The 16,368-nt window shown below is 38.9% G+C and overlaps 1 protein-coding gene and 1 long non-coding RNA gene across 2 annotated transcripts in view; one reads left to right on the forward strand and one right to left on the reverse strand.

Annotated features, from left to right (window-relative positions):
• Nucleotides 1-16,368, forward strand: part of LOC129350962 (uncharacterized) — a 182,859-nt gene that overhangs the window by 114,464 nt on the left and 52,027 nt on the right. The gene's annotated exons all lie outside the window — the stretch shown is intronic.
• The window catches only part of brinp1 (bone morphogenetic protein/retinoic acid inducible neural-specific 1), a 104,780-nt gene that overhangs the window by 66,862 nt on the left and 21,550 nt on the right, over nucleotides 1-16,368 (reverse strand). The window contains exon 2 of the mRNA XM_023283775.3: nucleotides 12,546-12,813. Within this exon, the coding sequence (XP_023139543.1) occupies nucleotides 12,546-12,763 (218 nt within the window). The 5' untranslated portion in view covers nucleotides 12,764-12,813. The remainder of the gene's footprint in view (nucleotides 1-12,545; nucleotides 12,814-16,368) is intronic.

Here is a 16,368-nt window from a genome sequence, read left to right on the forward strand (position 1 = left end):
TTCCGCTTCAGTAGTGGCATGGGCTTGATTTTGAAACACAGCAGAGTAAATAGTGTAGGAAATTGAAAGAGCTATTTTGAAATTCTCCTGTACCATCCGCACAGAGGCCATGTAAAAATATCCATGTGACTGTTCCGAGCTAATGGGTTTAGATAAAATTAGGTATGTGTTAACAGTAAATCACTTTGGACTCACTGTCAATGTTCCCACTTGTCTGTCAAGATAGTGGCAATACTGTACACACTGCCAAACAGAGATAGTTGCATATTATTCATCAAGTTCAGTTAGGTAACATTCTAAAAGCATTCTTATATAATGGACTCATAAAAATATGATCTAGCACAGAACTGGCACAACGTCTTCGTCTTTAGATGGAATCTTATGGTGGCATTTAAAAGCAGCTATTTGATAAACCAGACTAATTGAATAATAGGTTATTTTGCCTGTTTTAAGAGTTGCAAAAAAACTGTTGCAACTTTTTCCTCTTTAACCACCAGTTGCCATCACCTGTGTGGAGTCCATCTGTGTAAAATGGTGGCATTATGCCGGTAATGACCATATTGTTGTCGGTGCAGTAGAAAGGAGGGACAGGCAGATAGAGAGATGAAGAGAGAGAAGAAGCTGCACAGAAGGGATTATGTCAAGGTTACTGTGATGTACAAGATCAACACAACGAAATAGAAAGGCTGCCTTTAATCTTACAGACTGAGGGCTTAGTTTGGATGGACTTTTGATTTCTTCTGCCAACTTTTTGCACGAGCTGGAGAAATTCAATTTCACCGTTTCTCTTTTGAAACGTTGTATTGTTTTATTACAATATACATTTATATACAGTAAAACTAGCAGTGGGCTGCAGACAGAGGTAAGGAAATGTGGAGAGGTTTGAACTGAGAAGTTGGTCATAATTCCTACATGATTGCAATGCTTTTCCTTTATGTGAATGCACTGCTGTTGGGATAAAGCTTTGCTGAAAGTCATTAGAGCGGGTCGTCGTTTTATTTAATTCTGTGTCTGCAGAAGATGGACTGACCCCAGAAGAAATCCTCAGTGGGCTCAAGTTGAGGCAAAGGGGAAATAAACACCATAAATCTAATTTACTTATGACCACAATGACACTGTTAATGCAATAAAGCATGCTCAGTGGCAACACAGCACACACTCATAAGTGAGTTATTTTCTGGGTTGCTGTATGTTGGACTTTCATAGTATAGCTGTGACATTATCAGACTTCACCACCAAATACTGGAAAGCTTTATGAATCATGATACCCAAAAAGACTCTGATACCATATTCACATACAAGCATCTTAGTTATTAACCATTAATTGGAGCATATCAGCAAATGAAACGTGATTACCTAAATGGAATATGATTGCAGGCATAATAGCTTTGTTAGTGCACTTTGTAATTGTGATGAGGCAATGGAATGAAAATGGATCTAATCGAAAACAATCTCTTAATTCGCTTTAATCTCAAGAATTTGATGGGACATGGTGCCGGAAGCGAATGCATGGGTGAGTGACATGGGCACGTGTTTGAATCTAATTAACTGTGTAATGTGAGAAGTTCTGCTGATGAACTAGTCTGACTGTGTGGGCAGGAACTGAGATGAAATTATTACGAGACTACACAACAAATAATGGAGTGAGAGTCACTGACTTCCATTCAGTGAAGGCCAGAATCGCGTGGAACTGCAAAATATGGAGATGCATGCAGTATTGCTGAATGATGAAATTGAAAAGAGTCTGAACTGCTTTCAGAAAATGCAGTTCTGAAGATTATTTGCATGTGCTGCCATCTCACATGTAAAGTCTCCCTGAACACTTGATGAAACACTTCATCACTTTATGTATCCAGTAATACAGACACACAAGAACACACAGCGGCACTCTACTTATAATGAAAATACCTTCCAAGGTCAAGGCATTCATGCAGTAAAAAGAAACAACTGCTATTGTTAGTGCCCTAGATGCAGCTTATTGTATCCCATCCATTTGCCGCTGAACTCAATTTGCCCCATAATAACTGTCAGTCACACCCCAAATAAAGCAGCATTATGTTGATGATTTCTGCATACTGTATTGGCCGTGAGTGTAATAGGTAAAATAAAAGCCAGCTATTTCATCACAGTAAATCCCTGTTATTTTTTTTATCTACTATAAATAAAATTATAACAATTTACATCACTTCACTTCATTACAATATGGAGCACCAGTTGTTATTGCGTGTAATTATTTGTGATGTTGTACTTTTTTTGTGATTACAAAATAGCCACTGAAGAAAACTATTGCATCTGAAAGTGTTAATTTTTCAGATGTTGACCTTTTCATTGGTCAGTAGCTCTCAAATTCAACACCTCATGTTAGTAACGATCATTGCAGCCAAAATATGCTCAATAAACTATTTTAATTTCTGTTTCACAAAGGCAAGAGGGCAAATCAAAAGTCTTTAATTAAGTTGCATTTGCTGTTCTGAAGAGGAAAAAAATGCCCCTTTCTTTGTTGATTTTGAAATGACAATCAAATCACTATTTTACTCCAATTTCATTCCTTTTCTGTTGCTAAAAATATGGTCACAGAGGGCAGAAAGTATGCTTTCAGAAGTGAATTTTCTTGTACACTGTTTCTATGACCCTGCATACTCTAGTTTTAAAGCTTGCTGACAACACACATACAAAGGCTACAGTGGTAAAAAAACTGTGTGAGGGTGAAGAAGTGTGATTGTGTTTAATTGCTTATTATTTCTGGAATAATCAGGAGAGAATGCTTTTGATAGCTTGTTTTCTCATGACAGAAAAAAACATGTTTAGTTTTAAATTAATCCAATGATCATTCAAAAAAAACAGTTTTTCCAGCCTGGGCTGACTCCCAGCTCATCACGTACTACTGCTTTGTCAGGAAACGTCAGCATAATACCTGAACACACTAGGTGCCCTTTAATGGTATTTTTCACTTCTGCTCTGAGAAACTTGTAAAAATCTGTCAGAACCAGACAGCATCAGTCCTCAGCTAAATGTTCTCTGTTGGTGTTGTCAGTCGCTCCTCTTTGAGTTACGACAAGTTTGCCTTGTAAGGCATAATCTTCTGAAAAGGTGTATTTTAACCCAAAGCATGTTTTCCTAATCTTATCCAAGTAGCTTTGGTGCCTGAACTTAATCAAGCAGCAAGCGCAACAAGACTTAAGTTAAAAAATAAAACAAATGGGGCACGAACTTCAATCATTTAGCCACCACTCCAATCTCCTTATTAGGGAGTTTTGTACTGCAATAACTATAGATCCACCAGCGTTGTGTGTTGAAGTGGGTGACACCAATGCCAAAGGACACATTGTGTATCTCTGAGATGCAAGCAGCGTCAATAAAACTATGAGTTGGTTTTTCATAGTAAGAAAATGGAATACAGAATTAAGATCTACTGCAAGCGTCCTCTCATTGCCCTGTCTCTGACATTTAACCCTCAGCTGGTAAGTACATCTCCAGACCATTTTCCTGATTTTTGAAAAGATACTTCAGCTGGTAGACATTGTGTCACAATCATGCACAAGTCAGAGGTAATCTGTAATGTCATTGCTGCTTCACTGCTTGAAGTCTGAAAATGAGAAACATGTCATTACTTGTTAAAACCACTTATCAGGCCTTTGCTGCTGGAGCCCCGAGAGATCAAAACAACCTTTCTGAGGATATCAGGCCGGCTAACTCTGTGTCCTTCTTCTAAAACTCCCTTTTCAATAAAAAGGACTCACTAACAAGATGCAACTGATCTTCTTTTAGGCTTCGTCACCTTGGCTTTGACTTTTTATCTATGAAGTGAAATAGCATGTTTCTATTGAGCACACCTGTTTCAGCCGCTCTCCAAATGAATGAATTTAAAACGATTTCCACTGGGTCAGTTTAACCTGAAGATTCTTTAATAACACACGGCGGGGTTGGTAAAATTTTTATTTATTTTCCCAATATTCCATTCTACATTAAAAGCGAAATAGAAGCGGAGATAGAGAAAATCTGCTGATATCTATGATGCCCTTCACTGATATAAAAACAATATTTGATGGATATTAGAGTATTAGGGCCACGTTTTATTGTAAGAAACTACAAAACACTATGATGGCAATTTCTTGGACAATAAACCGGCAACTACTTTTCTCTCTCATGATATACAAGATATGGAAATAACTATGACTTTATAATTTCTCAATAAACTACTTTAAAAATAAATACAGCACATGCATCTATTGGATCACTACACAAACTGCCAAAACACTCAAGTACATAGCTCCATAAAAGCTATTAAAACTCACTGAAGACATATAAGAAAGCCTGCAATACACTGCATTTCTAGCACAGCCAGGGGAACATGTGTAATATTGTCAGTGTTTTGCTGGAAGTGCATTGACTCAGATGTTCTGCAGGAGGCCAAGAATAAACCTTTTTTTGTGTTTGTGTAGGTCACACAAAACACCAAAGCCATGTGCTGACTGCAGGAAAGAGGGGTAGGAGAGGAAAGACACCTCTGCTGAGGTGTTTAGAAGAGATGCTGTGCACTGGAACATATTCAGAGGTTATATATTTTTAGATGTTTCAAGAAAGTGTTGTGAATTATCTCTTGTTAAGCGACTGGTCTGCCCTTTTGGTTATTTGAAGTTCACTTATAAGAACAAAATTCATCCCGGTTTGTGCTGCCCACTTACTTTAAATTTGAATACTGTTACACCTACCTGATTTTCTGTCTTAAGGTCTCTGCACCCACATAAGTGCTTTCTGTTAGTCCGCCTGATTAGAGCTTCTCCAGGTATGTTGCATCTTGACTGGCATCTCCTTGACCCTGCTGTGTTAGTTGGGATGTATCTGTTTGCACAACTTTCAGCTTTGATTATTTGGAGTATGTGGACCTCAGACCTCACCAAACCTTAACCTGCAGCAAGATCTAATCAGCAAACGTGTGGGCGGACAGCATCGAACAGTGTTAGTAACAGAGTGCAACGGTTGAATCTCTGGGCTTTAAAATTGGAGATTAAACGTCGGCAGCGGCAGAGCATTCAATGAATGTTACATACTTTTAAAAATTAAATTTGTGTCAAACAGTTTGCTGCCCATTGCAGTGGATCTTTTATTGTCATCGTTTGCACCTTTCTTTCTTGTTTTGGGAAATACAGGAGTCACTCTGGTGGAATATTTAGTAAGATTAAGCAGCTTTGCTCTCCACATCACAGAAATGGTATTATGAGGCATGGCTGCTCCATTATCTCCTCTTCAGAGCTAGTTGCTCTTGTGGTGATGTTGTATTGCCAGTCTCAAGGGAGAGTGGCACAGACGTCCCACGCAGTGAATTAGTCAGTACTTAACCCTGACAGTTTCTTCTAGCCTCCTGTTTCTCCTCTAATTACCATCCCTTCCTTGCCAGTAATTAAGTCATCCCACAGCGGGGGCTTTTTACCACTAGGTTGAAGAAGGAAAGTGGCATAAAGTCCCTCCCCAGATCAGCTCCTGTTGATTGTCCCAAACCTATACAGCTGAGAAATGCACATCAACACCCAATATCATCACCACTCCAGTGACTGTAATTGCAGTGTAGCCCCAAGATGGCATTGTGTTTTGTCTATGTGTTCCATGCGTGTACAAAAGCGACAGCTTAGAGTAAAGGGAATAAAGACAGATTAGAGTAAAACAGACATTTTCTGTGCCCCACAGCATACAATACTTACAAATATTAAGGTCTCTAATGTAAAAGTTTTTTTTAAAAGAAGTTTTTTTTTTAAAAAAATTGCTCATTTGGTGCACAACAGTGAACCATGGCAACTCGAGAATTTAAGCAGTGCTGGAATTTCAGCTCATCTTATTGGCTGAGACAAGTGTTGGAAATCTTTACTCTTCAGTCAGCAAATGGGAAATCATGTATGCTGCCAGAGAACGAGGCGTTAGCCAAGATCTGTTTTGGTGACAGGATGTTGGTGAGTCATTTAATTTTCTCAATCACCAGCATGACTATAAAGTATGTATACTTTCCACCTGCACCTAGAAGATCCCCGCTTCACGTCCCGGCTTTCCTGGGATCTTTCTGCATGGAGTTTGCATGTTCTCCCTCTGCATGTTTCCTCCGGGTACTCCGGCTTCCTCCCACAGTTTAAAAACATACTCAGGTTAACTGCTAACTCTAAGTTGTCCGTAGGTGTGAATGCTAGTGTGATTGTTAGTGTATGTAGATGTGCGATAGACTAGTGAACTGTCCAAGGTGTCCCCTGCCTTCACCCTAATTATATATAAAATTAACGGCTGGAAAAACATTATCTACAAGGAAGAAGAAAACTATTACTGACAATGATATCAAGTTCTGTAAGCCAGACTTCCCCATGTATTTAGATTGTAGATAGCCAATAGCAGAGAGCTGACAACAAATGAGGGATGACTTGCCACTGAAATGCCTGCTGAACTCAGGGACATTGCAATTACATTGTCAGCATCTTAAACCCCGAGGCCACCAGGATGCACTTTTATTGTGTTCTGCTCGATGACAATACAATAGAACAGGTGACATATAGCTTCAGCTTGTGTAAGATTATATCAGTTTAAAAGTTTCTGCAACACAGTTGAATTTGTTGATTAATAGCAGATGAAATAGCATTAAGGTCGCTGCTATTGCAAATGACATTGTTATTAATGTAGTTGTTGTGCATTGTTATTCCACATTTATTCTTACTCCACCGCAACAACTGCCATTATTAGACTATTTCTGTCACCCTCTCACAGCTAAACAATACAAAAAAAGTACAAAATAAATTAAATATTGTGCACTGGCAGAGAAACACACAGATGGGTAAAAATAGCTGAATAGATGCATTTCTCTGCTGGTGCCCAGAATCGATGTCCAAGTGAATGTGACTGAAAACATTTTGACAGACGGGAAAACACACTATTTTCTAAGTACAGCCATGATGAAATGCAGAGAAGGCTTTAATAATACATGGTTTTTTTTTTTTTGTTTTGTTTTTCGTTTTGTTTGTGAGACAGCGGTGAACTCAGGTACTCGGTATTTGTGAGTCATCTGAGCCACGCCGATGCCTCTGTGTTCTTCCTCACCTTGAGTATGACCTCACTGCTTGCTTACCTGTCTGCTCTCCCATTCCTTGTTTTGATACTGAACTCATCGGACCCCCTTTCCATGTCTCTAGCACTTACATACATTTTCTTTATCACACACTTTGAGCGCCTCCCTGTCTCACTGCCTAATCCCAGAGCCCTGGATGTCTCTGTCCTCTTTCTTCAGTCTGTTTTATCCTTCCTGACTTCCCAACTGTCTCTCTCCTGCTCTTCCTTTGGCTACAGCCTGCTGAATTAAACATTGCTGCAGCCTCTCAGCAAATCTGCCGACTACATCAAATCCTCCTTCCCTCGCTCTATCCAATTACAGATGGCTCATCCAAACTAATTCAAGACCTGAGTCGGACAAATGTTACACCTTGTTTCTTGTTTCTTTTTAAAACAAATGAGGCCCAGATCGGCACTAACAGACACATTTACACTGAACATGTGAGAAACTTGTGTGTTTCATTTACTTTATTTTTTGGCTCCATAAATGTTACCACATTGCTGCACTGCAACAGACAATGATCTGATCAGGGCTATTTTTTTTTTTTTTTTTTTTTTTTTTTTTTTTTTTAAAGAAAAGAAATGAAGCCAATTCTGAAGCAAGTCTCAATATTCATGGCTATCTGTTTGATTAACGTTTCAAATTAGAGACCGAGTAAAATAAACTTGCACATCCAAATTAGAGCTCCGGTTTATATATTCGAGTTTTAGTGCTGATCAAGTGGTTGTCTGTGGTCTGATTATTGTTGGGAATAATTAATATCATGAAGGGCATGTTCAGTTAGAAATGTGCATAATGTGCTTGCATTAAATACAGCCATGCCAGGCCTGTCAAAGCCTTGCATCAAACCCTCCAGGTACAAAGGTAAACGTTGAATATCCGTGTTAGAATCAAGCGATGACACTAATCACAGATTCGGAGGAAGTTTATATTTTAAATGCATATCCTCAGGTCATTAGTAACCTCAGACTATATTATATCCTTTGTATTTCATTCATATTTTAAATTCAGAGTTTAGCTCCCTGATAATCTTCAAACTATTTATGTTTAACAATGTTGTGGTGTCAAAATGTCAAAAATAATAGAAAGCTACTTTTTGTCTGTATGTGTATAGAGACGGGATCAACTCGAGGTCTGCAATAACTGCAGTATTTCTGAATAACAGTGCATCAGATCAAAAGTATACATGACCATGCTGTAATTTCCAGTTTGCCCTTGTGTTCAAAGCATTGTCTCACTGTTGCAATGCCTAAAGCCAGACACAATGATACAGAAATGAGTCCATATGGTATACTGTCACAGTAATATGATGGCACTGCAGCTTGGTTGCAAAAACAAGGAATGAAAAATGACAGACCAATTTAGAGTCCGGCGGTATTCTGTAAAATATTTTAAAATTTTAAATTAGTGGTCATAACAGATGCTGGGCTTGATTATGGACTCTCATTTAGTTAGCCCAGCTACCTACAGGTAGTTTTCCACACCAAATTTCAAACTTGTGAAGCACTCTTCTGGAAGATGCTGGCCTTCAGCTGCTGTGGCCACGGCTAGAGGACAGCAAAGAGGTGCCAAGGCTACCAGGAGCTGATGGATTGTCCTGAATTACAATCATCTCAAAAGCTCCCACAAAAACAAAGAAAAAAACAATGTGGATGCTGCATCTATCTATCTGCACTTTACCCTCTAACAGCAAATTGGTTACTGCACTTGGAACTTTTTGGTGGCTGTGAGTAGAGATTACAGTGTTGATTAATTTAGGTTTGGTAGATTATAGCATAAACATGAATTATATACTTTACACTGAAATATGATTGCATTAAAACACAAAATGAACAAAATGCATGGATGGCATCTACATATTTTGGTGTTCTTATTATTGCTAATATGCCATATGGCTTTGATACACATGGACTTATTCATGTGCCAGTTTGCTAGAGACCAGCGGTATGTGGTAACGGTTGGTAAAATGATCCATACTTTCAATGGTTAAAGGAATATGACTCACTCTATCAGTCTACGTCTTGCCATTGTCATTTAAAGCGCAGGGTTTCGCTGTGACGATGATTCAGAAACCATGTTAGGTCTATTTTTGGTGGTGGGAAATCAGTGGATGTAACATTAGTCATATAAAAAGCAGCCGTATCATCCTAACAACCCAAAATGATTCAAATTGAGATAAAAATACGCACCAGCAGAGAGAAATTGGAATATTCCTGAAGGCAAGGTAACGTCCCCAATACAAAGGAGCTACTGTCTCAGATGGGGAGATTTACGTGATACAGAGAAACATTAAAATGGTAAATACAGTGCAGATTTTTAAAAAAATTTTTGGGAACATATGTACAGTATGTGCAAGCAATCACAAAATATTTCAATGAGTCAGTAATAGAGAAGATGCAATTATCTGAAATAGAGCAGTGAAATGATGAAAGCTATAGTTTCCCTCTTTTTATTTTTATCAATGTCAAAAATTGGACTTTAGTATTACTTTCCACAGGTCAGTGCAGGGTTTTGTTCAGAACCTTGGATACATTTTGAGGTTTTGATGATCCCTGGTTCAATGACAAGCGTAGCTCCATATCTAACCTCCCTATTCATCCAGCTCTTCTGGCTTTCCAAAGTGTGATCAATCAGAGCAATGCATTTTCATAAATACGTATTTTTTTTATTATTCTAAATAACAACCCTCATCTTGCTTCTTTGATTACAGTGCAATGCTGATTTGAGGCCTTTAAAATGCATTAATGGCTACCAGATTTGCATTTATATTGGATTTTTGCTCAGGCACACAAGAACCTGAGATAGAGCTCCGCGAACAAAGACCGAACCGAGAACACGCATCATCTGAAACACGTTCGACCCCATAATAGACTACAAGCAAAAGAACGAGAGATGCTAGTGTGAGCAAAACAGGCTATCGGATCTCACCACTAACTGAAGCGCACATTGATACATCGTATTCAGCTCAGGTCTGATACAAAAGCAGTACGCAGCCAGCAGTGAAAGTGGCTTTCTTGTGACTGATGAATACCATACAGGAAATGTACACTTATGCATATGATAAAGGCCAAGAGGAAAATGGATGCGGCTTGAAGATCACAATCAGCGCTGACAGTGCGGTGACGATTACTTATACAAAGCTCACTCCAATAATTTCTTTAAGAGACATAAGTCTAGAGGGAGAGGATAATTGGTGCCTTGCGGTGTGTCTCTCCCCTTCAAGCAGCAGTGACCTTTTCAGCGCCATAGACAAGAGGCTGGAACCTCCTAATTCTGTGTTTATCCTTCAAATTAGGCACAGTGCCCATGTTATTAAAGATGGGGCAGATTTGTTTGTTGCTGATCAGGTTGGCATTGTCCATGCAGTGTGCCTCCAGGGTAATCTCTCTTGATAAGTGAACCCGAAAGGAATGGATGCTTTGTCTCTCTGCAAATCTGATTCAACCACTTTCCACCACTAAATCGTTGAGGCAGAGAAAGTCCCCGGGGAAATTTACAAAGCGATTCAGTCCTCATTGGTTGTTAGAGTGGAGCACGGCTGGGCAATCATGTGCCAAGGAGGACCGAGGATATGTATGATTCCATTCCAACCAAACACCACACCAGCTGATGTCACTGATTTCCTCCACCTCACTGGTTGAAGATGTTCTAATCACTGGAATTAACTGCTGGTCCAGGTTGGAATGAAAATCCTTGAAAAGCATTTGGTCCTTTGGGGAATGTTTCACACCTTTGCCTCAAATAATGCCTATAATTATTTATGCGATCTCTATCTCAAGTTCGAGACTAATACAGCTGTATTCCTGGAAGTTACACAAGTATGGGTGTATCTGAAAAAGTAAAAGCAACAAACTTCACTCTGTCTGTGTGGATTGTTGATTGTTGTCAGTTAATTTTAAATGAGAAATTCATTCAATTTTTCATTCTCCTGATGCAAAGTTTAATTGTCTTGTCACAAGAACAGGGATATCTAGCACTGACGGCTGAATGTGATGGCACTAATGGTTTGTTAAGAGTGAGAAACAACTGGAGCCACCTGGGCCCAGCAATATTCCCAGTAGCGCCCGACATGCAAACACACACTCTCTGTTTTAATAAATCACTGCAGCGTCACAGGCAGCGCTCGACGTCTCTACAGTGACTGTGGAAAGCGGCTTCTGAAGTTTTGCCTCAGAGATTCATGTCTCTGTGCAACATCCTGCTCTGTCAAGTTACACATTATGCAAATGCATTGTTTACTGTTCATGTGACAATATCAAGGCGCGAAAGCCAGTGGGGACCAGGGGCTGTGGCAAGTTACCAAGAGGGATGGAGGAAAGACGGAGAACAAACTCTGTGGAGGAACTGCCAAACAATGTGGCAAATGATTCTCTTACTCTCTTTCAGTCTTTCTGTAATTCCGAGTTAGCAGACTGCAGGGATGCAAAGAAATCAAAGCTCATTGCTCTGTGAAAGAGGGTTTCTCGCCGTCCAATTTCTGTACTTCTAGCACTGCATGTGAGCTTGTGAGGAGATCTGTGATGCGCAGCAACAAAACAAAATACAGCATAGATTGGAGAGTATGAATCATGTTGCAGTGTTTGAATGTGAAACTGCATTGTTTGGACACAGGAACTTAAGGAAAGACAAGAACTGAACATTGGCAGAACTAATCACTGATTTGAGACATTAGCATTTGCAATGACGCAAATATAGTTTAGGATAGGCATAGAAAGTGAAATCTATTTGTGTATTATATTTTTATTGTTTATTCTGATACATGTGAAATTGAAAAGTAATTGAAGAGAGTTTTATTTTGGGTCCCAAACCTATGTGTAATCCTTTAAAAGCCTTTGTTTAGACAGAAGAGATGCAGTTTAAGACAGCTGTGTCTTCCAAAGAGAAAGGCCCTAATACAAGAAACACATTTAAATTGCAGTATGTTAAAAATCCAGCAATATGATTCTGAGTGAATAAAAGTTGGACTATATTTGTGAGTGCTGCCTTTATTTTGATAATACTTTTTATAACAGGTCATTCACATGTACCAATTTATTCTGTGCTTTTTGCAAATAGTAAACTGTTGTTAATGATTTAAAAGCAGCACACTGCAGCTGTTACTGTTAAATGTGTCTATAATAGCAGTAACAGCAATGCTAAAATTATCAAATATTTACTTAAAAAAAAGTGTGCAAATGTAGCTTTAGAGCAACATTATCATTTTGGAGGGATGATATTGCTCCAGAGTAATGTTCAGTAGAAAGCAAGAATCTTAGTTGTATTTCCTTAATATAAAAAAAAAAAAAAAAGAATTCATAGTGCGGAAACTGACTCCATCTAAATTTAAAAAAGTGCACTTAATAGGTTAAAAATGCACACAGCTCTGCTTTTTGCAACTAAAATCTCAAAATAGCACGACCATTAAAAGAGACCTTCTCCTAAAAAGCACAAGTAGCATCAGTACGCAGGCTGAAAGTGAACTCACCTATAAATTTTATATCTGGTCGTAAATCCTTGGCGGAATCTTTCCACAAAGGACAGATAACTCCGAGAGTGGTGGAAAGGTCCACGGTCAGAGATGAGCCAGTCATATTGCTTGGTGACATGTTGTTCAGTGGCCGACGGGTCCTGGCGGGAAGACTGAACTGTTATATGGTCCCATATAAACAGGAAGCAGATGACCTCAATAAACCTCCAGTTCATGCTTTTTTTTAAGCCGCTCTCTGTTCATTCTCGCTCCATTATGTGGAGACCTGATGGGAGAGAAAAAAAGAGGGAAGGAGAGAAGGGAGACGCACAGAAAGAGAGAGTTGTTACATGACAAATTCTATTTTAGCTGTACAAGAAGATGTCATGGAGTTAGGTTAATTGTCTTGTACTGAACAAATAAGATAGTGCCCTTGTCATTGTCACTTTACTGTGACATGATGTGTATTTATTTTCCACTCTTTCTCAGAATGTTCACCAACCATGCCTCCCTGGAGTTTGTTAGAAAGCCACACAGATTGTGCTTCTCCATGCAGGGGTGTTATTCTTTTGCAGATGAGCAGAAGGCACATCTTCGGCTGCTTGCCTGTCTTTTTTTCTTTCTTTTTTTCTCTGCATGTAATTGGTGTCATGATAAGTTCTGACAAGGTTAGAAGACTGCTTTATGATATGTTATGACACCCAGCCAGTAATGTGGAAGAACACCATCTCCCTTTACCCAGTGGTGTCAATTACTGCTGGAAGAAACTTTCAACTATTGACTTCATGAATTGTTAAAAAATAATGTGGTGCAAAATGCCTCTTTTTTCATCACACACAAAATAAGACCTCACACTGGGCCTGTTTAATGCTCTAGAGATGGTTAATAAAATATTATCATTGCCCTTACAATAGAGAATGGCATTATGATACCAAATGTGATCCTGTGTTTCATAAATATTTCAGAAGCAATGTGTTTAGGAAATAAAATGTCACAATGATTAGCAAAGTTACAGTATGTAGAAGCAGTTTATGGAGCAAAAGATCTAAACCAGATGAGATTTATGGTGTTCATTTAAAAAAAAAACATGATACCAGAGAATGTATACCTAACTCGTGCTACAAATACAACACTGTACCTAATGTTTTAATATGCATATGATGCATTATAGTGAAAAAAGCAAAGATAAATATTGATAATATTTTGCCATTTCAAACAGAACATGATTCAAAATTTTCTCATTGTGTGTTACTGTGAATGGAAATATCTATTTGGCACTGAAAATATGTCTCGTAGTTCCTGATAAGAAAAGATTTTCATCAGTAATTGCATTTAAGAACTTTGGCCTCTGGCCGTGGAGCAACAGTGCGCTATCAATTTTTTCCCCTTTTCATGGTTTATTAGACAATAACACATCATAAAAGAGCAGGGAAAATTTAATGGGCCTAATCTTTTCCAGTTAAATACATGATGAACTGCTTGATGCCGAAGTTAAAGTAATCACAGCGGCATACTGATAGGGAGATTTTTATTGTTATTTTAGCCCTCTTTTGTCGTCACATCCTAGTTAAAATTAGCACGTCAGCTTCCTATGACGAGTTTAATTAATTTCATATTTTATAATTCAAACACTGGTTCACCTACTTGCCAAAGGACCAAGAATAATCTGGGATAATTTGAACATCAACTCGTGTAACTAACGATGATTATACTGCCATATTTGAAATATAATCAGTTATTAAAGCTGATTGTAATGAAATTTCACCAACCAGCAAAGAATACTGCATCACAGCTATAATAGCAGGTCTAATTACTTTAGACTAATTTGAGCTTTGCTATTTGAATGAGGAAAAAACATGTAATCTGAAAGAGAGGAGCAATGCCAAGCAGGGGATTGATAATAGTGAGACTTTTTGTGAGTATTCACGTTTAAGTTATTTGTCATTTCTTATGATTTGGCTAGAAAACCTGACTGGCAGCCATATTTTCCCCCATGTCCTTGGATATTTCCCATTTATTATAACAATGACAAAGTCAAACTCTAGTCACCCCCCTCACTGTTATATACTGAACCCTATCACTAAATTAGTAATATGTGCTCTGGTTTGTTCCACCACTACGAAAATCACCTTTGCATTTGACCCCGAGGCTTAGTCATTTCCACCACCTGAGGCCTCATTGCTGTCTGAATCCCTCCTGCAGTGAGTAGATTTACATTCATATGGCCACATGATGAGAGTAAATCCTCTGTGCTTCTTTCTATGAGCAGAGTTTCTATTCATACATTAATATTTGTCTATCTTCCGCCGCCATGAAATAATATTGATCTCACACCAGAATTTTCTGCCTGTTTACTTTGGGAGTTTTTCATCTGAACGTTATCACACTTTCAACCAAAACTTATTTCTCGATACAAGGGAGTCTACCTGACCAAACATCAGTGAGAGGTAAAGATAAATATTGGACAAGTATGAGTCACTGTGGCCACTCATCCTTCAAATCTCATGTATGTTGCTATCTTTTCTTTGTGTGGGATATTTTCTCAGTTTTGAAAGATGCCATCTGTCTTCATCATGACCAAGCACTATGATGAAAAACAGCAAAAGATAAGGTTGACAATGTGAGAAGGGGTTTTATTTGTGGCGAGGAGATGTGTTTTTACAAGAAGAAAGGCTGACAAATTGATCAAAACGAATGCACTCCATGGCCCCTGCAGAATTTAAGAGACCCCACCTTTCTGAGTCAATGCACACTGCTGAAAGGCCCGATCCACATGTGGTGGGGTGATGGACTTGTGGTATTTTGGGGGTTGGAGTCATGCGGTGCGGTGAACCAGCTGCACAGCCAGAAATGGGCCTGGGATTAGGAATCAGATACACTCTTATTCTTCCCTTTAAAAGATGCAGAATCTTCAGATGGCTGCTCTTTCGGTTTAAATGTGGAAGCTGCAGAGAGCAGTTGGACGCATTACCACGCAAGAAAACGTTTCTCTCAAGAATACGCTAATGTTCATGTGCAAGAAGTGCTGACTCACTTGGAGCAAATATGCAATACTGTAAATACGCCACTGAGGGTGCATGATGTTAAATTAGCTTGGGAGGAGATAACACATTTGGTTAATAATTGTTTCCCAGGTCCTACGAGAACCGTTCAGTGTAGGAAACAGTTCAATGCCATCACAAGGAGAGCCAAATAATTTGGCGGCGAACCACAGGGACGGTTTAACAACTGAATGGAGAACATCAACCATTCAGTCCCTCCCTGCTATTGAGAGAGTGGCTGCAGTTTTAAAGTCAGCACTTAGTATGAAAAAGTTTAAATAGTTGGAGGTTGGCGTTTAAAGATATACTCACTGCGCCTCGAAATCTCTAAATGATTCAATGTTGATGCCATGTAAGGCAATCTGAGGTTTTTGAGGGCATTATTCACAAAGCTGGAAATAGCCTTGAGGTGAGGAACTACAATGTGCATACTGTCAAACATCAGGTGTAGCTGTAGTGACTTACTTTGAGGTTTTGCAAGAGACCCGCTGTATTGAAACGCCGCTCACAAAGAACAATGACAGTATTCTGCATTTTGTGCTGAATAAGTCAAACTTCAAGTACAACCATTATCTGCATGTTTTGAGAACAGCTACAAGAGTCGGTATCACACCTACATGAAGGTCAGAGCAGGCCAGAGAAAGAAAAGCAGCCACTGTTACCTGAACTAAAGTGGAATTGACAAGAGAGAGTGAAATATAGAGGAGTTTATGGCCGTAAGAGAAAATGTTAGATGGCAGAGGCTGTAGAGCAAACAACAAACAGGGCATCTCCTGCAAGACACATAAAACACCTTCCAA

The sequence above is a fragment of the Amphiprion ocellaris genome, chromosome 17 (assembly GCF_022539595.1).
Source record: "Amphiprion ocellaris isolate individual 3 ecotype Okinawa chromosome 17, ASM2253959v1, whole genome shotgun sequence".
Classification (NCBI taxonomy): domain Eukaryota; kingdom Metazoa; phylum Chordata; class Actinopteri; family Pomacentridae; genus Amphiprion; species Amphiprion ocellaris.